General features: G+C 36.4%; 1 protein-coding gene across 1 annotated transcript in view; it reads left to right on the top strand.

Annotated features, from left to right (window-relative positions):
* Positions 1-27,270, top strand: part of mbtps1 (membrane-bound transcription factor peptidase, site 1) — a 94,555-nt gene that overhangs the window by 41,270 nt on the left and 26,015 nt on the right. The window contains exons 8-18 of the mRNA XM_039763080.1: positions 1,415-1,482; positions 2,729-2,831; positions 4,945-5,096; positions 7,541-7,702; positions 8,470-8,614; positions 16,513-16,701; positions 16,988-17,160; positions 18,309-18,424; positions 20,631-20,787; positions 22,290-22,414; positions 23,558-23,635. Coding sequence (XP_039619014.1) covers positions 1,415-1,482; positions 2,729-2,831; positions 4,945-5,096; positions 7,541-7,702; positions 8,470-8,614; positions 16,513-16,701; positions 16,988-17,160; positions 18,309-18,424; positions 20,631-20,787; positions 22,290-22,414; positions 23,558-23,635 — 1,468 coding nt within the window. The remainder of the gene's footprint in view (positions 1-1,414; positions 1,483-2,728; positions 2,832-4,944; positions 5,097-7,540; positions 7,703-8,469; positions 8,615-16,512; positions 16,702-16,987; positions 17,161-18,308; positions 18,425-20,630; positions 20,788-22,289; positions 22,415-23,557; positions 23,636-27,270) is intronic.

Raw genomic sequence — 27,270 nt, 5'->3', positions numbered from 1 at the left:
ATGAAGTCGATCAGTCTGTGGCACTGCTCAGGTGTTATGAGAGCCCATGTTGCTCTGATAGTGGCCTTTATCTCTTCTGAATTGTTGGGTCTGGCATATTGCATCTTCCTCTTCACAATACCCCATATATTTTCTATGGGGTTAAGGTCAGGCGAGTTTGCTGGCCAATCAAGAACAGGGATACCATGGTCCTTAAACCAGATATTGGTAGCTTTGGCACTTTGTGCAGGTGCCAGGTCCTGTTGGAAAATGAAATCTGCATCTCCATAAAGTTCGTCAGCAGCAGGAAGTATGAAGTGCTCTAAAACTTCCTATTAGACGGCTGCGTTGACCTTGGACCTCAGAAAACACAATGGACCAACACCAGCAGATGACATGGCACCCCAAACTATCACTGACTGTGGAAACTTTACACTGGACCTCAAGCAACGTGGATTCTGTGCCTCTCCTCTCTTCCTCCAGACTCTGGGACCTTGATTTCCAAAGGAAATGTAAAATTTACTTTCATCAGAGAACATAACTTTGGACCACTCAGCATCAGTCCAGTCCTTTTTGTCTTTAGCCCAGGCGAGACGCTTCTGATGCTGTTGTTCAAGAGTGGCGTGACACAAGGAATGCGACAGCTGAAGCCCATGTCTTGCATACGTCTGTGCGTGGTGGTTCTTGAAGCACTGACTCCAGCTGCAGTCCACTCTTTGTGAAACTCCCCCACAGTTTGGAATGGGTTTTGTTTCACACTCCTCTCCAGGGTGCGGTTATCCCTATTGCTTGTACACTTTTTTCTACCACGTCTTGTCCTTCCTTCACCTCTCTATTAATGTGCTTGGACACAGAGCTCTGTGAACAGCCAGCCTCTTTAGCAATGACCTTTTGTGTCTTGCCCTCCTTGTGCAAGGTGTCAATGGTCGTCTTTTGGACAACTGTCAAGTCAGCAGTCTTCCCCATGATTGTGTAGCCTACAGAACTAGACTGTGAGACCATTTAAAGGCTTTTGCAGGTGTTTTGAGTTAATTAGCTGATTAGAGTGTGGCACCAGGTGTCTTCAATATTGAACCTTTTCACAATATTCTAATTTTCTGAGATACTGAATTTGGGACTTTCATTAGTTGTCAGTTATAATAATCAAAATTAAAAGAAATAAACATTTGAAATACATCAGTCTGTATGTAATGAATGAATCTAATATACAAGTTTCACTTTTTGAATGGAATTACTGAAATAAATCAACTTTGTCATGATATTCTAATTTTGTGACCGGCACCTGTACTACATTTTTTTCCCCTTGCACTCAGTGAGCGAAGTCAATGGGTAATCAGCTAGTGGAAAGATAATAAGTTCCAGTTCAGTATGAGACATACACATTTAAGTTTCATCTCTGTTTTAAAATAAACATTTTTTTTGTTTTCCTGTTTAGGTTTGGGAGCTTACTGCCAACAAGGTTATCATGGTCTCTGCAATTGGGAATGATGGGCCCTTGTATGGGTAAGTAAGGAAACAAAAAAGGTCCTTTCATGTAGAGTTGCAAAGCAAATGTTTAACTTTTGCTTGTTTGATTAAGCAGTGAAGCAGATGGGGCCATTTAAAAATAGGATACTTTACCTTGATCTGTAGTTTATTAATTTATTGCATAAGTTTACAGAATGGTAAAATTTGCATTATGTGTAATTAGCTGGTTGGTTTATTTGGGTATACGTTTCAGCAAAAATGGTTAATAAACGTATGACTTGGGTAGTAAAAGGTTGACTTATAGCATTCATTTATTTATTTTATATTAAAATTTAAGATTGCACTGCCTTTGAAAATGTAATCAGCCCACCAATTAAGCATTTTGAGCTACATTCTTTGTATGAATAGGCATATAAGTAAACATTTAGTGTTATTGTTGGCACAGAGATTGCTTTGTTTACAGGTCAGGTTTTTACAAAGTTTTGTTTTCATTTATATTTTGGGAGAGCCCTGATCAGTTGTCACATAATTAGCATTGTTAGTTGTGTGTTTTTTTTTTTTTGGTTTGTTTTTTTTAAATCACTGCATGGTTAATTAAGGACATGTAACTCAAGCAATGAAATGATAAAGTTTAATGTCTAAAGTATTTTTTGCTCTGTGTTAATAGCACAACTAAACTGTACAAATGGACCCCAGTCAATCAGTGGTTTGGAAAAAAAATCATGAAAAATGACTGTAGAAGAGGCTTTGGAAAGGCCTTTTAAAGGAATAAATCAAGGGTATAGTGATGTCAGTTGGTGCAGTTCTCACATGCAAAGGGGCTTACAGCCAAATTGTGAAATTGTCACTTGCTACTTCAGATTGCTTTAAATCTGTAAGTCTCAGCATTACTTCTTACTTTATTATGGGATAGTTTAGGAAAAATTGTAGTGCTCTAAGCCAAAGTATAGATATAAAGGGAAGCATTATGCACTTTTACATCATATTCACTTTTTCATTACAAAAGTAATTTAATTTGTACATGTATGTACCAAAAACTAGTACTTCGAATTCTGTGTTCCAATTCATAAAGACAACACCATATGCCTGTAGTGCATGTAAAAATAATATTAAACATTTTCTTCAGCACATATATAAATAAAATGAAGAGATGCACAATAAAAAAGAGGAAGTGTATGGATTTGTCAGGATTACTGAAGAAACAGTTACTAGTGGCTCCAACTGCTTCAGTTACTTTCTTGTTATGTACACTTAATTACGTTTAATATTGATATTTTAACAGAACACTTAATAATCCAGCTGACCAGATGGATGTAATTGGCGTAGGAGGGATCGATTTTGAAGACAACATTGCTCGGTTTTCTTCCAGGGGAATGACTACATGGGTACAACTTTTTTTTTTTTTTATATGTATATATATATATATATATATATATATATATATATATATATATATATATATATATATATATATAATTTCCTGGAGCACATACACAGGTTCATCTTTTTTAGCACTTATAATTAATAAGTCACTTACTTGGAACATGTTAAATAATATGTGTAAAATGGATTCAATTTAAATTTTTTTGTCATTTTGTACTTTCAAACTGCTGATTTAGCACTAAAGCACAAGTTTTTTTTGTGTTTTATTAAGCTAATATTTTTTAGTCAGTTTTGAGGTGAGAATTTAAAGTAATTTGTATCTGGTGGAAATTAAGTTACTTTATTTTTATTTTGCTAGTCCGTAACCAATTTTCCAAAATAAACTTTTATATCGCCTGCATTTTATTTGTTTCTGATTAATTTATTTAGACTCCTTCACTTTCTGCACACTTAATTGTGTTGAAGATTGAATTTTAAATGGACACATTTGTCATTTTTGTCTGTTAATCTACATTTAGTGGCCCATATGGTCATGCAAAAAGACAATTTCCTCTTGGGGATTAACATAGTACAGGCAGTCCCCAGGTTACATACGAGATAGGGACTGTAGTTTTGTACTTAAGTTGAATTTGTATGTAAGTCGGAACAGGTACATTATTTTAATAAATGTTGTTGTTGACCGACTGTAACCAAGTGCTCTGCCAATGAATGATGGAGTTTCGCCTCTCTCTGACCTTTTTATTATTTCTACTTTATTTTTAATGGTGATGGTTTTTCTCTTCTTTACTGTATCACCAGCACTTGCATCAGATTAGTGTTTCAGAGACTTTAGGTTAAGATGAGCTCTTCTGCACAGCACTGTACACGTTATCACAGCAGGAAGGTACCAGACGTCAACACATCTGATGTATAGGGTGGTCCAGATCTGATCATGCAATTTTCATTACGCTATAAATTATTCTGTTTATTACATAGAAAATTACCTGAAAAATCCCGGATCATCGAGAAGTGTGCGAACTGACGACATGAAGAATCGTCTTTGCGCCGAACTGGAATTGTTCCTGAATAAATCAAAGTCATCCAGACAATCTGGATCTGCATAATTAGATCTGGACTGCCCTGTACTGACAAGAGACAGCATCCTGCTATGTGTGTAACAGTACAAGCAGGCTTGCTATTGAGAATGAATGGGGGCAGCGAGGGGCGGTTCATCACCAGCCCACCTCACAGTCACCTCCACTACAGTATGCTGCCTGCAGTTTTCACCGCACCACCGCCCCCATTCAACATGCAGCTATCCGATGCACACTACAATGCTACCCCCCGCCGCCCCGTTCACCCTCAGTGGCCTCCGTTCAGCTACAACGGGGTCACCGCTTGCAGTATTACCAGCTGCCCACCGAGAATGAACGGGCAGCTGTGTGTGGTGGGCGGGCAGTGAAACCGCTTGCCGCCCGAGAGACGCTACACTGCGCGAGCAGCGAAATCACCCCTCCAGCCTCTGTCCAGCCACCGCTTGCAGCGTACCCAGGCTGAAGATGACGGAACGGCAGTTACTGAGGCGCATGCGTCACAGCTGCGGCCCCGTTCGTATGTCGTAGGTCGGATGTCCGTAACCTGGGGACTGCCTGTATATCAAATCAAATAATTAAATTAAATAATGACAAAGTGAAGACGTTTTCATAAAGGTTTGCAAATGTATTAAAAATCAAAACCTCATTGCATATAAGTATTCAGACCCTTTTCTGTGGCACTCCAAATTGTGTCCAGGAGCATCCTGTTTGCTTCAGTTATCCTTGATGTGTCTAGTACTTGTCCACCTGTGGAAAATTGAATTGACTGGACGTTATTTAGGAAGGCAGACGCCTGTTTATATAGGGTCACACTGCATGTCGGGACAAAAACCAAACCATGACGTCCAAGGAACTCTCTGTAGGGGTCTGTAGTACCAGAGCAAAGTGTCTGAATACTTGTTAAATGAGAGTTTTCAATTTGTGATTATTATTATTATTTTTTTTTTTAGTAGATTGTGTGATTTTATTTATTATTTTTAATTTTTTGTATTTTTTTTTAGTACATTAAAGTGGACTCATTGTTATTGATTTGTTTTTACAGGAGCTGCCTGGTGGTTATGGTCGAGTCAAACCAGATATTGTGACCTATGGGTCTGGTGTCCGTGGGTCTGGAATGAAAGGTGGATGCCGCTCTCTCTCAGGAACCAGTGTTGCTTCCCCAGTTATTGCTGGTGCTGTTACACTTTTAGCAAGGTATAAAGAAAGTGAAGCGAAAAGCTAAAAATTAAAAAATATATATTTTAAACAGCTTAAGATATTAACAATACAAATTTATTTTTTTGAGATATTGGTACTGTTTTAACACATTTAATTGTCTTAGCAGTAGTTCAAGATTTTCTTCTTTACTAGGCTGACCCGGCTTTTAAGGCGACCGACTTTTAAGTTGACCACTTCTTAAGGCAATTCAATATGTAGATCAATTTGATATTTTATACAAACTCGTTAATTTGGTTATATTGCATTTGAGCGGTATTACTTTAATACTCGTAGTTTCTGTTATTTTTGTGATTAAATTTAAACTTTTTTTCTATATTGAGGTCGCCCTTTTGAACCCCCCGATATTTACTACACGCGGTGAGGCGTTTGTACTCCATCAGCATTAGTTATTTCCAGAGACATAATTTTGCTATTTTTCCAGCGCATCGCGCACAAAAGCAAGGGAACGATGGGAGCACCAGAACTCTGCTCACATCATGTCGCTTCGTACCGCAAGCTGCAAGTAGTAGGTTTGTGATAAGCGGAATGCCGCTACGCTTTCCACTTACGGGACGGAAGGACAATCCCGACCGCTTTTATATAGTAAGAAAGAAGAAGAAGAAGATATCGCACAGTCTGGAGTAGAAAATAATCTTTTACCTGGTGTGGACGCTGGCCCGGACAGACGGACATCTTATGTTCACCCAACACACATTTATTTGTAATATTCACAAACCCCAGTGCCTCCAGTACAGATTCCCCCAATGTCCAGGCCACACAGTTCCAGTGCCTTTCTCCTGGCTGCCTCTAGTCGTCCCTCCAGCTCCGTCCTCTTCCACCCGACTTCTGCCGATGACTGGAGGGAGGCGGCCCCTTAAATGGGAACCCGGATGGGCTCCAGCTGCTTCCCGGCATTCCTCCGAAGCCACGCCCCAGCGTGGCGGAAGTGCCGGCTACGCACCCGGAAGCCGTCCGGGTGTCCCCCGTCGTCTTCCTCCCAGCACTTCCTGGTGTGGCGGAAATGCTGGGCTCCAGGGATATTCAGGCACTGGGGCACCGCCTGGCGGTGGCCACGGGGCCCTACAGGGCTGGGCTTCCAAGCCCTTTAACCAAGGCCCCCAACATAACCAGGGTGGACCCCCCCTCGTGGTCTGGAGGACCCCGGCTGGGGACCAAACTGGTAAAACGAAACTACAAATCCCATCGTGCATTGCAAAATGGACGGGGCGTGTGTGAAACTCCGCGCCTGCGTAGCACTCCCGGAACGGAAGGACAATCCCGACCACTTTTATATCGAAAGATTATTGGTGTTACAATTTAATGGTGTTGGATGTTAAACCTTCAAGGTGGCTCGTAGGTGATTATATATATTTATATATATTTCATATTATTTATTCATTTGTGTGTGTGTGTATGTGTATATATATAGTTTACAAAAGCAGTATACAAAATATATAATATAGAGAGGGAGAGAGAACTGCTTTTGTACACAAAAAGGTGGTGGTACACATATGTCGCGTATGGATCAAGTTTGACGAGTTGTGAAGGTATATAGAGGCAGAGAATCCCAATGCTACATGTTTTGTTTATTTGGTGAAACATAATGTTTTATAATTTGAAATTGAAAATCATCACGTGTGCCATACTGCCTAATATTTTGCTTGTCAGTTTAAAATTACAAACAGAATTCTGAAATCTATGATGAATGTTAATAAATAATTCTTTACATTTATTTAGCGCTTTTCTCACTAATCAAAGCTCTTTTTGCAAACTCCAAGCCGGGAGGACCCAGAAAGTAAACCCATGTTCTTTTTACTAAGAGACAACAGTGCTACCACTGCGCCAATTTATTAACAAGTTCTACTTTCTACAAAAAAATGCAAAGCAATCGGGACTTATTTTGATTGAGTTTTAAAGAACATTCCAAACTTTTTGTATATTTTAATGAAATGCAGTCTCTCTCTAATTCATTCTTTGCTTTGAGTCTAAGTGACTGATCATCTTCCTCGTAACAGCCGTGAATCCGCAGGATCGAAGTGTGTGAGTGGAAGGCCAACCAATCATTTGAAAAGAAGTGCATAGACTGTGCCTGTTAGTAGCAAGGCTTTCTTTGGAGTAGCAATTAGATTAATTTGTGAAAACCCACATTTGCACTAACTTGATGAAACTTGAATACAGCTTATTCTCAGTACATAATTCATTATAGAATCAGTTAATTCGCAGTCAATGCCATGACCAGTTGTAGTGGCCAAGGTGCCGGTATATTGTACCAGTGTTTACTATCACAAGGAAAGCTATTTATTTATGTATGTAGTTGTTTGATCTTGTGTTTCTTAAAAAAAAAATTACCACCACTTAGGAAGTATGTTAAATGTGAAAGTTGTGATTTATTTTAAATATATATAATTGTGTGTATTTTTTTGTATTGATGGGAACTACAGCACAGTCCAAAATCGAGACCTTGTGAACCCTGCCAGTATGAAGCAGGCCCTTATTGCATCTGCCCGAAGACTTCCTGGTGTCAACATGTTTGAGCAGGGACATGGCAAACTGGACCTCCTTAAAGCTTTCCAGATACTTAACAGCTATAAACCCCAGGCAAGGTGAGATTTGCATGTGTTCTTATTTTGGTATTTTATTATCTAGATTATTTGCATTTTCTGTTATGTTAAATATTATTTTTTTTATGTCTCTGTATGGCAGATTTTTTAGTAATGATGGTTCTTGTTAACTAAAACAAAGTATTACAGAAAATAGAACAATATTAATTAATAGCATTATAAACTGTTTTGGCTGGACTTAACAAGGATTAGATTTAAATTTACCCAAAAATGTCATTCTAATGAGGGTTGTTTTTCCTTCTGGCAAGGTGGTGTTGTATTTTTCTTTGTGCTTTATGTTAGTGTTGGAAGTCATTTTTTCATACTTGCAGCTTTACTCTATAAGTCAGCTTTTAGATTACGACTTAGTGATTTTTTTTAGGCCAAATTTCAAGTAGAGCATTTATCTTTGTAAAACCTTTGTACCTTACTTAAACATTGCTTATGCTTCTTTTGTTTCACTGCCTGTTTTTAATTTTGCCTGTAAAAGAGTTAAGCAACATTTTGTTTGCTAGCTTTAGCTGTATGCAATATTTTATTTATGCATTTCCTGTCCCTGTGTGTTCAGCACGAATTTGGACATTTCTGTCATTTTGTATTGTAATATATATTTTTTTTAATAAAAAAAAGAAGTTAGCTTCAAGATAATGTTCAGTATGAGATAGAAGGAATGGAAAGTGTTTTTTTTTTTTTTAATTTTCATCAGTTTGTTGCACACTGTCTACATGTATAATAATGTGATTATTAATGATTTTATTATTTATTTCTAGCCTTAGTCCAAGCTATATTGACATGACTGAATGCCCATATATGTGGCCATATTGTTCCCAGCCAATATACTATGGAGGAATGCCAACAATTGTTAATGTTACAATTCTCAATGGAATGGGTGTCACTGGCAGGATTGTTGATAAGGTACTGTACATTCTTATTAAACTATGGGTTAAAATGTTTTTTTAAATATGCACATTGCTCATTCACTTAAACTGACTTATTGGGTCTTCGTTTGTTGCCTGTACAGTACATGACTAATTCATGTTAACATGTGTACTAATGTATTGTTCCTCATGGTCAACGTTTGTTTTAGTGATGCAATATGCCGAATAATAAAGCATTCCAATGAGTAGTAGTGGTTAGATGTCATTTCAAAAGTGAAGGGCTCCTTTACTGTTTACTTCTTTTATATAGAACATTTAGGGAATTTTAAATGCATTTACTTAATCTTTGAATCTTGTTTTGTCCAGTTCAGAATCCTGGGGCCTCCATCTTATTCTGGCAGTACTGGGTACAGTATGGAAAACACTCTGAGGCAAACTCGTACGTAATTGCTCCTGCTGGTGCATTTTGTAGTTGCAATTTAAGCTAACATGTGAATGTTAGTGGTATGAGAGGTAAAACACTGAGTACTCCAAGGGATAATCAAGCAGAAACGTTGGGAATGTGCAACCTCCTCACCAACATTTCATGCTAGAATTTATGCAAGTTTTCTGGAGCTGTAAGGCACCAGTGTAAACCACTATGCAATTGCATACCGCCATCTTATTATTAAGATTAGTATGTTGGATTACTCATTTACGTTTATTAAATCATTTAAACAGGTGTATTTTGGTAAAAATTTGTAAAATAGCACTTCAAGAAAACATTGTTATGCTTGGCAGTGGAGCATTCATCAGTCGTCACATTTATGTTCAGAGCAGTAGCAAAAGTTGCACTACTTCAGGGTTATTCAGTGGCAGCTTGTAAAACTGCAAAACTCAGTTGACATTTTGCTTTTTGATGCATCTCAGATATGTACAAATACAAGAATGCTATCCAACATATAATGTTTTCACTTGCTTTTCTTTAACTTTTAATCTATTTGTACATTACATCTCCCTCAGACCCAGTTCTGTAATTTTAATATCGTGTTAAATGAGGGGGAGGGTAGGTCTCTGATTCAAAACCTTGCTTCATTGGCATGTATGTAAAGATTTATTAAAATCGTTTATTTAAAAAATACATTAGCGAAAATGTGTTTGGGACATAGGCATCTATTCATATGCTGACAAACATTTGAATTGTGTGTAAATTTACGATTTTTCAGGGATGTTTTGAAACTGTTTCATTTTGGTTCCGTTTGAGTCTCCATTGAAGCACAATGCATCAGAAATTTTATCACTAATCTCCATGTAAACACTACATTCAAAGTTTTTCTAGGCAATCACTACAAACTATGAAGAGTTACATAACTGATACAAAAGAGTATCATTTTTGGGTGGAGTGCTAATTTAAGACAATTTCCTCCCAGGGATTAATAAAGTATATGCGATGGATTTTGGAGATACGTGTTTTTAAATAAAAATGGTATGGTTCAGGCTTTATAGGTGTTGTGTCCTCGGGCTCTGAGATGTTTAATTAGGAAACAGATCCAACCACTCCCTCATATGCACACTAACTAATTTCCTCATTTGACTTTCTGTGGGTCATAATTAGGATGCTGCATCCATGGAGCTATAAGGGTGAGAGTCTGAGCAAGAAAAGAAGACAGATTTGGGATGTTCAAGGATGACATGATAGTACTGAGGCAGACTGTCAGTATCCCAGTGGGGGGAGTGAGCAGTCCTTGCTCTGGTGTTGAGTTGTGCTCCTCTGATCAGTTCAGGGGTAATAGGGCCAAACAGGACGTTCTTTCTCATGGATCTGATCTATGCCAAGAGAGCATGGTCGGAGACAGAGGACTGGCTATAAACATGACAAATACAGTCTGAAGCAGTCGGGACAAGAGCCTGAAGGTGGGATTGCAGCTGCTTTTGTTTCCGCTGGCTGCAAAACCCGATGGGCTGAGCTGGGGAGACTTAGAGTGAAAGATGCTGCATGTCAAGAGACAAGAAAAGAAAGGGAACCTGATGTCTGCATGGTTTTATTCTGGATTTATTTATGTTTGCGATCATGAAAGAGCTAATTTTTTACGGAACTTATTTTTGATTTATTTATTTGATTATTATGAAGAATACACTGCATTTTTGAACATTGTTTTTTGCTTTTTTTGAAAATAAACTTTTACTGATATGCACTACCCCATTATCTATTAAGTGACCTCATTGCACGGCTCATCTCAGGCATGATTATTGATGGTTCAAGAATGACAAAGATGGTAGAGCCAACGTTGCAATATACCCCAAAAAAAAAGTGCAAGAAAGAACATGACAGGCTATTTGTCTTTTATGTTAGTTACAACTTTAGCAATTGTAAATGTCATTACCATTTTTTTAATGGACAGAAGAACACAACTCCCCAGTAACATCCCAGTCAATGTACTGTTAGACAGTTTTAGCTTTAATTAGGCTAATAAGCCTGGTTTCATGTTTCATAATTGTTTAGGAATGATGGATATCTGGAGGGTGTTAAGTTTGCAGTTGCTCATATTATTCTATTCAAAATTTTTTTCCACAAACTCCTAAAATAAACTGTTTCAATGTGAAACTGTTTAGTAAAGATACAGGAGTATTCTCTGATTAAAAATAACATCGCCTGCCCACTAAGAAAGTTAGTCCCCTGGGGCCTCATGTATAATGCCATGCGTAGAACTTGCACTATAACATGGCGTAAGCACAAAGGCCGAAATGTGCTTACGCACAGAAAAATCCAGATGCAGGAAACTGTGCATACTCCCAACTTCCACGTTCTTCCGCTACATAAATCCCGATCAGCGTGAAAACTAACGCTCGTGCACGCTTTATGTAACGCCCCAACTCCTCCCAGAATTACGCCTTTTTTTGAATATGTAAATGAATATAAATCGCCCTTAAACTCAGCCTTCTGTGGAAAGACAATGGGAAAAGCACAGGGGGAAATATAAGAATTTCAGCAAATACCAAGTGGAGGCAATGGAAAAACATACCATTTGTTCAAATAAACCGCAGTATAATCAACAAAAGGAAGTTGATCGAGTGACATAGTGTGTTGGAGAAATTTGAAAGCTCACGTTCACAAAATCGCACAGTGCCAGAAATAAAAAAGAAGTCACATATCAAAGTCGCCGTGAAAAGAAGAGTTGTAAGCCCACTGTCTGAGTGTCATATGAAAGTTTATTAGGGTACAGAGAAAAAAGGCACACGGTGGGGAAAAAGCACGAAATGTCAACTTCAATCTCGACATTTCCACTTTAATCACGTAGTTTATTTTGTCATTAAAGTAGAACATCATAAACTTCATCTTAAAATCGTTTAATTAACCAGTTTCTCAAATCACATCGTTATTAAAGTAGCACGTTAAATGCTTTGTTTTGTATTTGATCTTCTATGTGCCTATGTGTGTGAATCACTACTTGCTTCTTAAACCGGCTCTCTTCCTCCAACTGGACACAGAATCCATTACATTCGTGATATTACAGCTCTCTGAATAACTAAAATACTGAGATGTATACATGATATCATTTTCATGATGATAGGAGTTAAAGCACGTTATTAAAAATGTGTTTCACTTCGATGAAATAATTTATTGCAGCAGTACTCGGGGCGGCTCTAGGCTTGTGGTGGCACTGGGCAGAGGAAGAATCGGTGGCTCCTTCGCCCGCCAATGTCAGTAAGGTAGCTTATGCACGGTGGATGGCCTCGTCCATTGCAGACCCTGCATAGCCGCCTCGTGCTCATGACACAAGCATTTAACTTTTGCCGAAATTTGTCGCTGCGTTTTTATCTGTTGTTATTTTCTTTCTGTTTTATATTCAATATATATTGGCGTAGCCGTCCTGCAGTCAGGGCTTTTCTTTCCCAAGTAACCGATCGCCACACAATCAGCTCTGTAATAGAAGTTAAGCCATCTGTAAGCTTAGCCCGATTCTTCAAAACGTTTTAAGGAACATTGAAATATCTTCGTAGTACATGTTTAATTATTCTATCCTTAACGACACTCCCAGTGAAGAATATAGATTATTTAAATGAAGTTAAAGTTTTATCTGTATAATTTAATAAACATATTTTGCTGCATTTCACCTTAAAAATGATATCGTCATCACATGTAAATACGTGCTTTATAAAGTGGCTCAGGTTGTGCGATATTATAACTATAGTGCAAGTTTACAGTGGGGTGATTGTACTTATAAGTACAAACCGTTCTACAAGGTGCAATTGATTCAGTGTGTTTATAGTTCTTGGGATGAAACTGTTTCTGAACCGCGAGGTCTGTACAGGAAAGGCTTTAAAACGTTTTGCAGTGGCTGAGGCAGCGTGTCCTTGAAGCTGTATAGCGATAATTCTCTTTCCGATCAGCTGCTGCTGTGATTCACACTCAGATACAGTAATATAAGTACTCCGAGTCGTGCAGTGAGAGTTATATGGAAAAAGATGATCCGCTGTGGCAACTCCTAACGGGAGGAGCTGAAAGAAGAAGAAGAAGAAGAAGAAGAAGGGGAAGTGAGAGTAGCAACGCTAAAGCAGTTATGGTATTTGGAATACTATGGCTGTTCCCGGGACCATTATATTGTTACAAGTTAATTACAATCAGATGCGTTACACTAATAAACAATATGCGGTTAGTTTCAGTGTATTTATAAAGCCGCGTCAGGAAAATAATGAGTAACCACACAGGAACAGTAGCACTGCTTTGACGCTGGGTGCCGCCAGTCTGCAAAACCGAGCGGAGAACTTGCGTACGACAAGGCATGAGGTACCGTGGAAAAGTGCGAGGCTTTACGCCAAGTGTAGGTTTTATACATCGCGATTTGAACGTGGAAAAGTTCTTACGCAACATTTCTGTGCGTACGCACCGTTTATACATGAGGCCCCTGGTCTCTCAGTGCGTGTGGGTTGTGTGTATGAACTTGTTAGGCTTGTGCAACTGATAGTTTCAAGGTGAATAAACATTCTGGAATGGTGGGGGGGTAAAAATGAGAGTTTTTAAAGTAGGCCTTACTCTTTAGCACTTAGGAGGGCTGAAGTAAGAACTAAGGCATCATTTAATCTTCACCAAAGAACAGAAATATGTTAAGTGCTAGTCGATATAGTATTTCAATTATTCCATAGAAAAAAGTAAAAATGAGATTGACAGTTTTATTTTTTTCTCATAGTACAGGCTGAAAAAGTGCTCATCCCATCATACTACTTCCCCTTCATTTTGAGCAATATAATGTCCCATTTACACAGATTGGTCACTCCAGGAATTTATTGCTAAATTGCAGGTTTGAACATGCATGAACAAAGCCAGAGAGGAGTATCATGGGAATTTACAAGATCTGCTTATGTGTGAACAAAGCTACAACATTTTTAGCTATGAATGACTCTCTGACAAACTTGAATAAGATGTGCAGATGTTGATGCAAATAAAGGAACCGTAAAAGATTCATTGACATTCCTAACCATGATATATTTTAATATTTATTATTTTTATATTGTTCGATTCCTCCCACATAGGTCCTTACCTTACCAGTGTGTTGTTACCTAGGTTCACAGCCATTTTCTCACCTAAAAATGTGCTGTTCTCCAGGACTGTTTCTTTTGCAACTATAGTTAATCACTACATGGTAATATTCCAGTACATAAAAAGCAACAGTGCACTACAATTACAAAAATTAAAAACGAAAGAAAAGTAATGCTAAGACTGAACACAGCATCCATCTCTACTGTGCTGCTGCCATCTGGAGAAACAAATTAAGGCTGTCTCTTTTGATTATTTTATGTACATCGAAAGTCTTGTAATCTATGTATCTAATGACCAGTAAACATTTCTCATAGGGATCAAGAGCATAGATTACAAGTATTGCTGGGTTTAACAAAATATTTAAATTTCCCCTTCTCATGTAGAAAATGACGAAACATTTTGTGGCTGGGCAGTTTATACTTCAGGCTGAAATCTAGAACTTTATTGTTATGTGACGTGTTATGCTGAATTTACTTTATTCTCAACTGAAAGTTAATATTTTTTCATAAAGCATCATTTAAGGTTTTAGTTCATCTTGTGTTTACTGCATTAGTTTGCAAATCTACTTCAGCTGCTTCGTACAGAAATTTGTTTTTCTTGAACTTTTTGTATATTTAGTTTTTACTTTGGTGTTCTAACAAATGTTAGCACAGATGTGTTCTGTTTAAATTGGTGTCTGGGATTTGTCCCTTTTGTTTAGGTCAGACTATTTTTTATCAAAGGTTTTTTTTTTTAATTAAACAATTAAATTCAAAAATAGAATTTCTGAACAGTAAATATCCATTTGAATGATATAGAATTAATTACAACGTATCATTCTTTCTGCAATCTTTACATTGGGGGTCGTCAACAGTAAAAGAACATTAATGCTTTTTTTAAACAACACGGAATTCAGTGAGTAAAACAGGAGACTGCATTTTTATAGCACATGAACTAGATAAGCACAATTTCAGGCCTAAATGAGGCCATTTGTGTTATCAATATTTCAGGAGGTAGCTTGCCTGTGGCTTGTCTCATTTTGAGACATAGCACCTAATGCTTACTTGCTGCTGGCACTCAATGGCGTGATGGAATGAGAGGCTATTCCAGTAGTGTCTGGGATAATAAGCATCTATACCTATGGGGCCAGCATTATGAGAGAGGCATTCTTTTAGGGCAGCAACTATAAAGGGTAGTGGTCAAGAATCTTACAGCTAGCAATGAAATTAAAAAAACTCCTTTGCTAAGATCAACATAGCTATTGTCATGAGTACAGCACCATATACAAAGTGTGTTTAAAGAGAGAATTTCCAAACTGATGACAATTATTTGCCTGCAGATTTCAGGGTGCTTTTGATGTGCACATTTCATCAGCCAATTCATATTTGAACAATATTAACATGTATGCAATGACTAAATCATTTACACCTTTGGACTGACTTATTGTAACAATAAAATCATAAAAGAGTTTTCCCCACCATCTTTTTCTAAAAGTTTGCTTAGTCAAATTTCTGGTCAGTTTGGGATACATTGAGATGTATCAAGCCTTTTCTTGTAAAACACAGCAGTATGATGTGTTTTAAACACATGATATTGAATGCAAAAGTTCCACTGATTGCAAATTAACATTTCTTCTTGGGTGGTATAGTTGACTTGTGCATTTATATGTTTTATGCATACATGTGTGTTGTTACTTTAGTTGTGGACTTAACTCATTTAAAAAAGCAAAAACAAAGGGAAATCTAGCATTCACAAATGATACTTTGTACTTTGCCGATAAGCAGTTGTATAATACACTTATCAGTTCTTGGATTTATACATTTTTACATTTGTCACCGTATGAGAGGAGTAGCACTTTACAATTGGGAATTTTGTACTTTTGGTTGATGCTCCTTTTGAGCTTTTTCCTTGGACTGGAGGAAGTTAACATGTTACATAATATGGAGACAAATAGTACATAAGTATACTTTTTCTCTCTGCCTCTTTTTAAAACTAATACTACACATTAATATTGCTGCGTTGTTAGTGTTTGTTAATAAATGTATTATTACTAACTGTTTTAGTCTATTTAGGGGATAGCCTCTTTACTATTTTTTTAAAACTGTGCATCTTTCCACATGACTAGTGCTTAATAAAAATAAACAGTCTAATGGCACTTTCGACTCAGTGGTGATATCCCCCTTTTTTTTCAAAATTATTTATGGTAATTTTGCATAACACTATCATGATAATAGTAAAATTCCTACAATATTGTAACTCTTAGTTAAGGTCAGTTATTTCTTTGGGGTAAGGCACAAGACTTCACCTAGTACAGATGAGAATATAAATGATGAGCCATCAATGATGGGATACTGTTTTTAAAAAAATAAATTAATTTACCTTAACCTATATAAATATATGAGCTGTTCTTTAATAAAAAGGGTTGTTCTTTTTTGCAGCCAATTTGGCAGCCCTATATTCCCCAGAATGGAGATAACATTGATGTAGCAGTATCATATTCACCAGTATTATGGCCTTGGTCTGGATACCTTGCTGTTTCAATATCTGTGGCAAAGAAGGCAGCTTCATGGGAGGGAATTGCTCAGGGTCATGTGATGGTCACTGTGGCATCACCATCAGAAAACGAAGTAAGAATAGCATTTTTCTTTTATTATTATTTTGTTGTGTTTTTGAAGATTCGGGCAAAACTGTAGTTTTGTGAGAAGGCAAAATTGTTGCCCCATCTCAACCTTCTTCTGTAATCTTGCCTTTGAACATTTTTTACGCTGGCTACATTTAGTAATCAATTCTCAAATGAAGTTCCCAAATGTTTAGATTAGTTTGTATTCTTCACAAATTTCTAGCAGTTGTTTTTCCTCATGTTGTAAGTATTGTCATATGTTGATGTTGATGTCATTGAGTTTTTTTTTTCAGTCTAAAGCAGGTTCAGAGATAACTTCAACTGTCAAGCTTCCAATCAAAGTGAAGATAATCCAAACTCCACCTCGAAGTAAAAGGGTTCTGTGGGATCAGTACCACAATCTTCGTTACCCACCAGGTTACTTCCCACGGGACAACTTGAGAATGAAAAATGACCCTTTAGACTGGTAAGCTGAGACTGGACCAAGAAAAGTAGATTGCAGCAGTGTTTACTACATTCAGAATGTATGATTTTATTAAAGGAATCCATTTCAAAGGTGGTTACTGTGCTAGTAATTTAAGCTCTCTCTCTCTCTCCATTTACACTGAACATTTTATTAGTTTGCACTTCTACATTCTCTGATGGCTAATAGGAGATGTTTAACATGTGAATGTGTCTAGAATATTTCTGATATATTCACGTATCCTGCAGCCATTCTGAAAATTATGTACTCCTACACTAAAAATGAAGGGTTAAGTTATGCTTGAGTGTAGGGTGATAAGGCAGCCGACCCCTATCCCAGAAACCATATGGTGCAAGGCAGGAACAATCCCTGGACATAATGCCATGCCATCACAGGGTGAACACACAAGCAAGGGCCAGTTCAACACCACTAGTCCAACACATCCTTGCGCTGCCCCTGCTTTTTTCATTTCAACATGTCAAACTAGTGCTGTGGTCCCTTCACCGCACACACCCCTCTGTCATTTGCTTCTCTCTCCCCCATTCTTGTATATGTCTTTGCTGTCAGTCTGGTTTGATTGTTTCACTAGTTGTGAGAATGAAGGTAGGAATACTTATTATATTTTAGTGTTACAGAAACAAAAGCACAGAATTTGCGCTTGGACAAGCTTGGTTAAATATACCACATAATTAAGTTTTCACCCATCTCAGACATGTCCGTGACCCATTTGTTTAGAAATCCTGCCCTACTTTTATGTTTGCAAATTACTTATAATATGGAATAAACATACCGCATTCTCACAGCAGCCATTATAGAGTCTTTAATCAAACTAATATGCATGTGTTTGGGATTTGGAAGGAATACTGCAGTACACAAAGAAAAACCCATGCAAACCTGTGGAGAATTCCTGTGCTGGATTAGTAAGCATTTTGTTTCCCTGAATACTTTGTTTCATTTATGTAATATTTTTGGCTTTTCAGGAGTATTAAACACATTCACTTGAGTTCCCGTTCAGGATAATGATATATCTAAAATTCTGCTTTATTGCTAACCATTAACAAATCACTGAGTAAAAAAAAAAAATCTAAACTTTTTTTTTTGATATGAAGCAAGCTTTTTGATTTGATTTTTTTTTTGCTCCCTTTTAAAAGGAATGGTGACCACATTCATACAAACTTCAGAGACATGTACCAGCACCTAAGAAGTGTGGGCTATTTTGTTGAAGTTTTGGGAGCACCACTAACTTGTTTTGACGCCAGCCAGTATGGTAAGACTTTGGTTTCAGAGTAAATGAGTGAACATATAGGGCTCTATGATTTCTACAAAGTAGAGAACATGGACAGAATTGTGGAAAATTGGATTTCAGATGTAAACACAGAAATGCACATAATTGGGGTATTTGCTGGAAATTACTAAACAGTCTAGTAACTGTGTTGAAATCTGTGTAATCTGTACTTGTATCACCTGGGTAATGTTTACATTTGGTGTTATTTTAGCTAATGCTATTCTTCACAGAAATCCTGTTGGTCATTCTGTGCCTTTGTGTACATACATAGATGTCGAGGGGTGTAATGTGTCTAGGATCGCCACATCAATAAAGGCACATAGGTTAGCTAATTGCATGGATTAAGTGGGGGGATATGTTGGGGTACCAAACGTTAGTCACTTTAAGATTCAAAAAATAAAAAAACAACTTAAATACAATCGTATGTTCAAAATTTAGGGTGTAACTATTGTGGAACGGGACCCGGACACAGACAGGCGGACAACGGTTTTGCACCCAACACACTCATATTTCTTATACAAATATTTACAATTGTCTTAGTGCACTACCCAGTGCCTCCAGCACCAATCCCCAAAAGTCCAGGCCTCACAGTCTCTGGTGCCTTTCTTCTGGCTGCCTCCACTCTTCTCTCCAGCTCCGTCCTCTTCCACCCGACTCTCGCTACTGAATGAAGGGAGGCGGCCCCTTAAATACCAGCCTGCATGGGCTCCAGCTGCTTCTCTGCAATCCCCCGTGGACACACCCCCGTGCGGCGGAAGTGCCGGCTGAGCACCCGGAAGCCCTCCGGGTGTCCCCAGTCTTCTTCCCCCCAGCACTTCCTGGTGTGGCAAAAGTGCTGAGGTCCAGGGTTCTTCAGGTACTGGGGCACCGCCTGGTGGTGGCCACGGGCCCCTACAGGGTTGGGCTTCCAAGCCCTCTACCTGTCGCCCCCAACACAACTAGGGCAGTCGCTCCCTTGTGGTCTGAAGGATGCACAAGCAGTCCTCCTGGGCGTCCCAGCTGGGCTCCACCCCCAGCCGCATGCCACACTATTTTGGCGATTTATTTATTTTTTCTTTCCCTCCCTCCCTTAATAAATCAGGGTGGGAGTTTTTTTCCCTAAACTATATCTCAAATAAGGGTTTTTTTTTTTTTTTTTTTTTGTGGAGTTTGCTGATTATGGGAGGGGTTCAAGACAGTGATATCCAAGGATTACAGCATTAATATTGCCCTACATATACATTTCAGTCAGTTTGTTTGACTATGAGAGGAGCTTCAGCAAATAACAGACACTTCTTAAAGATAGCTGAGCTGTACAACAAGCATCTGTAATTCAGTTGGAATATGTATCGAAGATGGAAAAGAGCCAGGCAAGCTCAGCTGCAAATTTAAACAAATTGAATTGGTTAATGGCATTAGATTTTAAGAACTTTTAGTCTGTTAAATTCATATCCTTTAAGTTGCAGATTTTTTGTTTATAGTTATAGTTACAATATGATTATTTTCTGTTATGTTCTGAACTTTCTTTTTTTTTTTTTTATTCATTTAAGCCTGAGCATTTTACTTTTCTGAATACTTGTATGTGCAGTAGTGCAATAGTGTAATTTCAATCAGAGAGTGGAAAGTGCTATTTCACAATTGTTTGTTATTGTAGTTGATTATTCATACTTTTATTATAGTAAGCTGGATAAAAATACAAATTAAAAACTGAAAACAAGATCTTTATAAAAGAAAGAAAAAATAAAATGGAATTTGGAAAAACATAGAGCCCTAGATGTATGTTTTTCCTAATCAGTATTTTTAACAAATTAAATATTCAATTGCCTGCATTTTTGTTGTCAAAATGGCATGTTGATCATCAGTTTGTTCCCATGGTTTCTGGAATAGCTGTTAAGAATTAAGGTCTTACTAGTTCTTCTTGTATAGACAGAACAGCTATTGAACAGTTATTGTCATTTCTTTTTAATCTTAATCTTATTTTCTGTTTTTAATACTTTACACAGCATTATTGTACTGCAGTTTTTTTGATTTAGTGAGTTCATTTTAACCATGACCAGATGACTTCCCTAGTGTTTCAGTTGTTTTGCTCTTTTCTGTGTAAAATTCTTTCTCTCTCTCTCTCTTTCATATTCTAACTTTACAACTCTTGGATATCTACTAATCTTGCTTAAACTGTATTATGCAACAATACTGCTGCTATGGTTTTCAGGAACTCTGCTTATGGTGGACAGCGAAGAAGAATACTTCCCAGAGGAGATAGCTAAACTGAGACGTGACATCGATCAGGGATTGTCTTTGATTGTGTTCAGTGACTGGTACAACACATCTGTGATGAGAAAGGTTAAATTCTATGATGAAAACACAAGGTATTCTTACTGTTATATATACTGTATTTATATTGAGAAAGTGGGCCCCCTAGTGTGTCTTAATATTTTTACATTCAGTTTCTATACATATTCACTCTATAGATGAAATATACAGAACCCTGGTCAAGTAGGTGGTTTGTTTTGGTTTGCTGGTGGTTTGGTTTGGTTGCACTTGTTCGGTTGGGGGGATCTTTTTAAATGTGGGGTCTGAAAGGCATTTCTGTTCAATTGGTAGATATGTTCACATGTTTGTTGAGGTTAGTAGTATATGGTTTGCTAAATTTACGCTTGGCAGGTTTATGTTAAAAAAAACAAAACTCAATTGCCTGTATAATAAAGCTCTGAATAACTCGGGCAGGAAATGAAAACGGTCTTGGAGTCGTGATTTTTTTTTTTTTTTAATAAAAAAAGATCAGCTAAGTTTTGTTTATGGATTTAATCAAAAGTATACTCCTTAAAAAATTCGGTGGTCTTGTAATGTTTGAAAGGTAATATGGTGGACTTCAGGAAATCCAAGTGAAGAGTTACAGCATAGTGTAAGAGCAGTGGTTGTTACAGTAGCAAATGGATGTTCAGAAGTTTTGAAGCTTCTCATGACCTGCTTTTTATTTAGTGTTTTTTAGTATTGAGATGTGTATGTTCTGTTGGGGTAACCTTTTTCTTTATGGAGTGATGATTATTTGTACTTCTCTTCATTCACATTCAGATGGCTTTGTTCGGTTCAGAGAAAAGACTGAATGCAAATTTGAATAGCATTCAAATAGTTAAATAAGAGATTGATGGACCACATCATAGTGTTTTTCCCTTTTTGTGTTCAAAGTTGTCTAAAACAGTTATTTCAGTAAACCGTGTGTTTGCCTAAAATGTGCCCCAATTTCCTGTTTCTCTCTTTCTAACAGCATTATTGATTATATTCTAATTAAAAAATCAATTGTGTTATTCACCTCTATCTCTGTCTCCACATCTGTAAGCTTGAAAAGGACTTTGTCTTAAACAATATTCTCATTTAATATTCTTAGTATGAGTTAAAATACTTTTATATGTGTAAATGAATACAAGTTGAATCTGTTTCTAAATGCATGAAAATCACGTTTTCTTAGTTATGCATACCATAAATCACAATAGCCTTTTAATATTTACTGCTTCTTACAGCAATATGCAAGTGCACAAAGTTGTGCCCTTATACCTAATAAATTATTTTTACAATTGGTAAAATGCACTTTACACATGTGTTGCTCTTTAGTATAGACTGTAGATAACCTGAGAGTCCTCGAGATACCAGTGGCTTTTGTGAGTCTTTTTAATACCAAACTAAAACAGTGGCTGCACGTAATGTCTTTTGAAACACTTTGCCTGTGTGCCTTCTGTCACGCAGATGCTGTTCATGCTGATTTATCTTTGGGCGCACCTCCTTTAAGCTGTCTTTTGAAGCATGTGTGAAGTGACTTGTTGACGAACAGAATGTTAGTCACCTTCTAAAATTATGTCTTTGTTTCTTTTAGGCAGTGGTGGATGCCTGATACAGGGGGAGCAAACATTCCTGCTCTAAATGATTTAGTATCTGTTTGGGGCATGGCCTTTAGCGATGGTCTGTATGAAGGGGATTTCTCCATGGCAAACCATGACAGTAAGTTATGTTGCTACCATTTTCTCAATTGCCGAGTTCTTCACATAGCTCATGTCTAAAGTGAAGATTGGTTAAAGGTCCTATACAAATAAAGAGCCATAATATATAGTGATTTATTATTTAACAATTTCAACACTTAGGTTGCTTGATGTGCTAGACTGAGCTGTGGCAGTTCTGTAATTACAAATCTGAAAAATAAGCTACGAAGGCCATATTGCATCCCTGAACAGGAAGAACTAATAGAAAATTAATTGAAATGTAGTTCAGAACATCAATATACTTAGGATACAGCACAGGTATATATAAATTTAATGTATTAACAAAGTAATTATAAGGACTATTTAGAGGTAAACTGTCTCATGTGACTTAATTAGTAGTAATTACTAATGCAGAAAAAGGCCAAAAAGTACAATTTATAAATTATGTCCATGCACATTTTTATATGTAAGTAAAACACTCTGTGCTGTAAGAACCAGGATTTAGGAGCATAAAATGAATACATGTGCTAACCTAACCAAAGTTTATGGATGGTTGGCAATTTTGTGAATTTTGCTCATTCTGAAATTTGTCTTCATGTAAAAGAAGATGGTCCCCGTAATCAAAGAAATCCTTTTGTGTATTTTTCATTTGTGTCGTTTTAGATAATTAAAGTAACTTGTGCTGTTTCTTAACAATCCGCCCCATATCCTGGTTGACAATGTTTAAAATCAATTCCTTTCCTTTTGCATGGTCAGTCTGGTGTATGTGCTCATTAGTGAACATTTATCTGTCCATTTAGTGTTGAGTTTTTCCTCCACCTTGTGCTCTTTTTGACATGCATGGTTTTTTGCTTATATAGATGAGTGTTATTATTTCTGGGATTTTTACAGATTATAATTAATTTATTAAAGTCTGTATATATAAATTCCTTTTTGTTAGTTTTAATAAATAATGCATTTCTGAAATTGGGTACTATCCATGTATTTAGTTATTTTAATTTGGAATGCCTTTCATCTTATCTAATTAAACACTGATCTTTCTTTTAAATTAAAAATAGAAAGTGGTATTGTGATGATTATGATTTTTAAAATAACTATTTTAATCTGTATGTTATTATTTGATGTAGAGTTTGACAAGAACATTTGTTTTTTTTCCCTCTCTTAGTGTACTATGCTTCTGGGTGCAGTATTGCTAAATTTCCTGAAGATGGAATAGTTTTGGCAAATCCTTTAAAAGACCAAGGTATGCATGTCAAGTGACTTTTATACAATTGTAGGTTTGTGTATTTATTTTGTCTTTACATTAAACACTTGATATTGCTGTTTAGGTTGTTTTTTAAACAATAGTCTTTATGTAGTCCAATTTAGAAAACTGGTGTCCGTTGCAGTTGGGCTGATAGTGGTACAGGAATAGACTGGTCTTTATGTCATTCGTTTACAAGCTGATTAAACCTGCAGTTGCTTGCCAATAGCATGGCTTAAATAAATGTCCTTGTGTAGTGATGTAATTTGATATAAATTGAGAATGAAGTTCCAGATATTTTAATTGTTGGAGTTTTAAAAAAATATATTCCCAGCAATACTCTGCTGTTCCGCTAACAAACCTTTTCTGTTGTTTGTTTGCTGTATGTGCTTGTAAACTATTGAACCATTCCCAGCAATGTTTTTGTGTCTAATTCTGTTATTCTAAGTATTTCTTAGATGATATCTTGGCTGTTTAACTTTAATGTAAAACACAGTATTAACTGTTGCTGTTATCATATCTGAATTTGTGTACTGGGTATATTTTTTTTAAAGGTTGAGATGGACAGACCAGGGGAAAAAAATTCTAGAAAGCTGCTAATTTAAAGTTAAGTGCTCAAGTGCAATATGCTGTCACAAATGTAAATGTGCATCAATTGATAAATATGCTCTTAAAAATATTTGATGAGCAGTCAGATAGGCTTATTCAACTTGGTGACCAGGACTACTGTGGTTTGTGTAAATAATTAAAAAAAAAAAAAAATGTCTTAATAGGTTCTGATTCTTTGCAGTACAAGAGATTTTCAACATGAAAAAGATCAAGAAGTGGTACTGTGCAGGGGGGAAATATAAAAGTCAAAGAAAATAAAGTAACTTGTATTAAAAGGGTAAAGTTGTAAAATATCAAAAGCTTCCATCAGTTAGCAGATTATTGTCAAAGAATTAAGAGTACTTTGAGTTCATGCTTTATCATTAAATTCCCATTATTTGTTACTTAAATGTATTCTGCCCTTTTCATAATGTTTTAGGTCACATTCACAATATTTAATAGGGGAATTCCCGATGGCATGAAGTAGCATTCAGCACTTCAGCGATACAGATCTCAAGAGACATTGATATTCTTTATGCATTCATACTTTCTGCACCAGTTGACTTTTAAGGTGAATGCACATTCATACAGTGAATGGCCTGAGCAGAATGATGAGGATGGTGCTAAAGAATGCATTTTCCGTGTTGTATTTTTTACAGTTTAACATCCATAAATATGGGTCAAATCTTAAAAAGCTGCAAATAAAAAGATAATTAAGTGCATATTTTTTTTCAAAGATGGATTTTCAGCTTCTTTTAACCGTTGTGCTTTGTCAGTGTACACACAGTCTTTTCAAATCTTGGATAATGGTGTTGAAAATTAACTTGCCAAATTTTAATCTAATTCTTCTGTAGTAGTCATGAGCAAAAAATGTGTGGAACGTCAAAACTTGAACAAGCTGGTCCATAAACAGCTTTTATTCTAAAGTTGTAATGCTATTAGCAAATAAAGCCCCTTGACTTTTTGATGTCTTTTTAACATTTCTGACAGCTTAATGTCACACTTGCAGCATTTTGGAAGTAGTGTCTATCATTACTTTTCATGCTTTTTTTTTTTTTTTTTTATTGGTTGTACATTACAATATTGCAGTTTCATCTTTCATTTGTCACTTAGAGAATAAAACAATTGAAATAATATAAATCAGAACAAAAAATGTGTCTGTGTTGGTAGTTAAGGTACATAAAATTGATCACTCACTAAAACCAAGTCTTTTTTTACTTATTATCCCCAATTTGTACTGACTTAACTGAACTTTCTATCAATTGAAATGATAATCTTTGACCTAAAGCTTACTCTGTGAGATGCATTCTTTGTCTGCCATAAAGATCACAAGGAAGATTACCATTTTGGTGTGTCATTCATAACATCTGTCATCCAACCTGACCTAGCAGCTTTCTTTCTAACACAATTAAAATATTCAGTATGTACTCAATGACATGTAAGCATATGTGACATCATGCCTATCTGTGTCTTTCTTCTTGTCTTGGCTTTTGAATAGGATCAAATTACCTTTGTTTACTCTCCATGAACTTGACTGATGTGTCAAAGCTGAAATCTTTAATGTAGAATTCTTGGGTTTATAATCTTTTAACCTAAACGTCATCAATTTATGAGTTTAAAAAAAAAAAAGGCAAAATTCATAACTTCAAACTGAAGAGAGCAGTCTGTCAGTGTTTGGTTAAGTATTAGATGTGTTGCCCTACCATTTTGTGGTATATTAGTTATTGTTGAACCCTCTCATTTCCTTAAATTAATAATTAGTTCCAGTTTACCACAGTACTTTGAAGAAATGCTTCCTGGTTTCCATTTACTTCCATTTATATCCACTGGTTTCCGTAAGATGTGACTAATTATTTAACTGAAAGAATTCTTTTGGGATCAGCTTGATCAAAGCTTTTGAGAGTTTAGAAGATCTGGGTTATGTTCCTATACTCACTACACAGTAAAAGGATTCAGCTCACTTAGCCTGTCAGACAAAAGCATCCCTTAGTTCAGCAATGTGCATGATTAATTTTAGTGCAATTTTTGTTAAAAAGAGAGCTGAATTGCCCATTGTATAAAATCAATGATGCGTTACTGAGTTAGACATGATGGCCTAGATTTGTATTCACCAATTTTTATTAGAATTTTAGCAAGTGTTAAATTTGGTATTTTATTATAAAGTCCACACATTCAGATCTCGTGAAGCACTTCACTCTGTATGAATAAATTCCCTTCAGTCTAAACTGTGATTAGAGATTCTGCATTTATGGGCTGATTGCCCTGATCGTGTCTAGATTGCTCTAATGTTCTAATGTAAATATGCCAGTGGCACAGAGGAATGTCCTAGCCAATTTCTTTTAACATTAATTGAATACTATGGTAGAAATCAACATCTTAATTAAAGAGAAACTTATCCTCAACTAGGAAAAGTTTGATAAAACCTTTGCGTCAGTAATCAGGCAGGAGAAAAGTTTGTCCATCTGAGTCATTTATTATTCTTCATTCTTCTACAGCATAATCAGAATGGTCAGAGAAACAAAGGATACAGGTGCATTTTATAAACTGTTGAATTTACATACAGTTCCAATCAATGCATATATTTTTTTCTGGTTGGTTTACAAACAAATGACTTGTATTAAATAAGTCTCTTTTATTATATTCTTACTATTCTCTTTTCTTTTGGATTGAGCCACCACCCTTGAAATATCTGTTTGTAATAACTGTCCATTCTGGTTGTTCACAGAACATCTGCTGATTTCTTAGTAATCTCTTACGTCATCTTGCAGTACACTTTGTGTATTACATTTTGTCTTGGTCACTTGATCTTGATCTGGTTTACTGATTTGCCTGAAGAGGTTTAACCCTTTATGCTATTTCTTTAAAGTGAATGCTTTGTTTTAAAAAGCATATCGAACCACTTTATTGTAAATGACTATGTGACTCCTAAGTCTAATTTTTCTTCCACAATATAGGTCTTCAACTAGTCACTTTTAGTTTTGACAATCCGTTAGATGATCAATTTTTTTATATGTTTAGAAAAAAAATGCAACATTTGTGCAAAATTA

This window comes from Polypterus senegalus, chromosome 9 (genome assembly GCF_016835505.1).
Source record: "Polypterus senegalus isolate Bchr_013 chromosome 9, ASM1683550v1, whole genome shotgun sequence".
NCBI classification, from domain to species: domain Eukaryota; kingdom Metazoa; phylum Chordata; class Cladistia; order Polypteriformes; family Polypteridae; genus Polypterus; species Polypterus senegalus.
The sequence above is the reverse complement of the archived record's forward strand: the minus strand, read 5'-3'. Positions and strand labels throughout refer to the sequence as shown.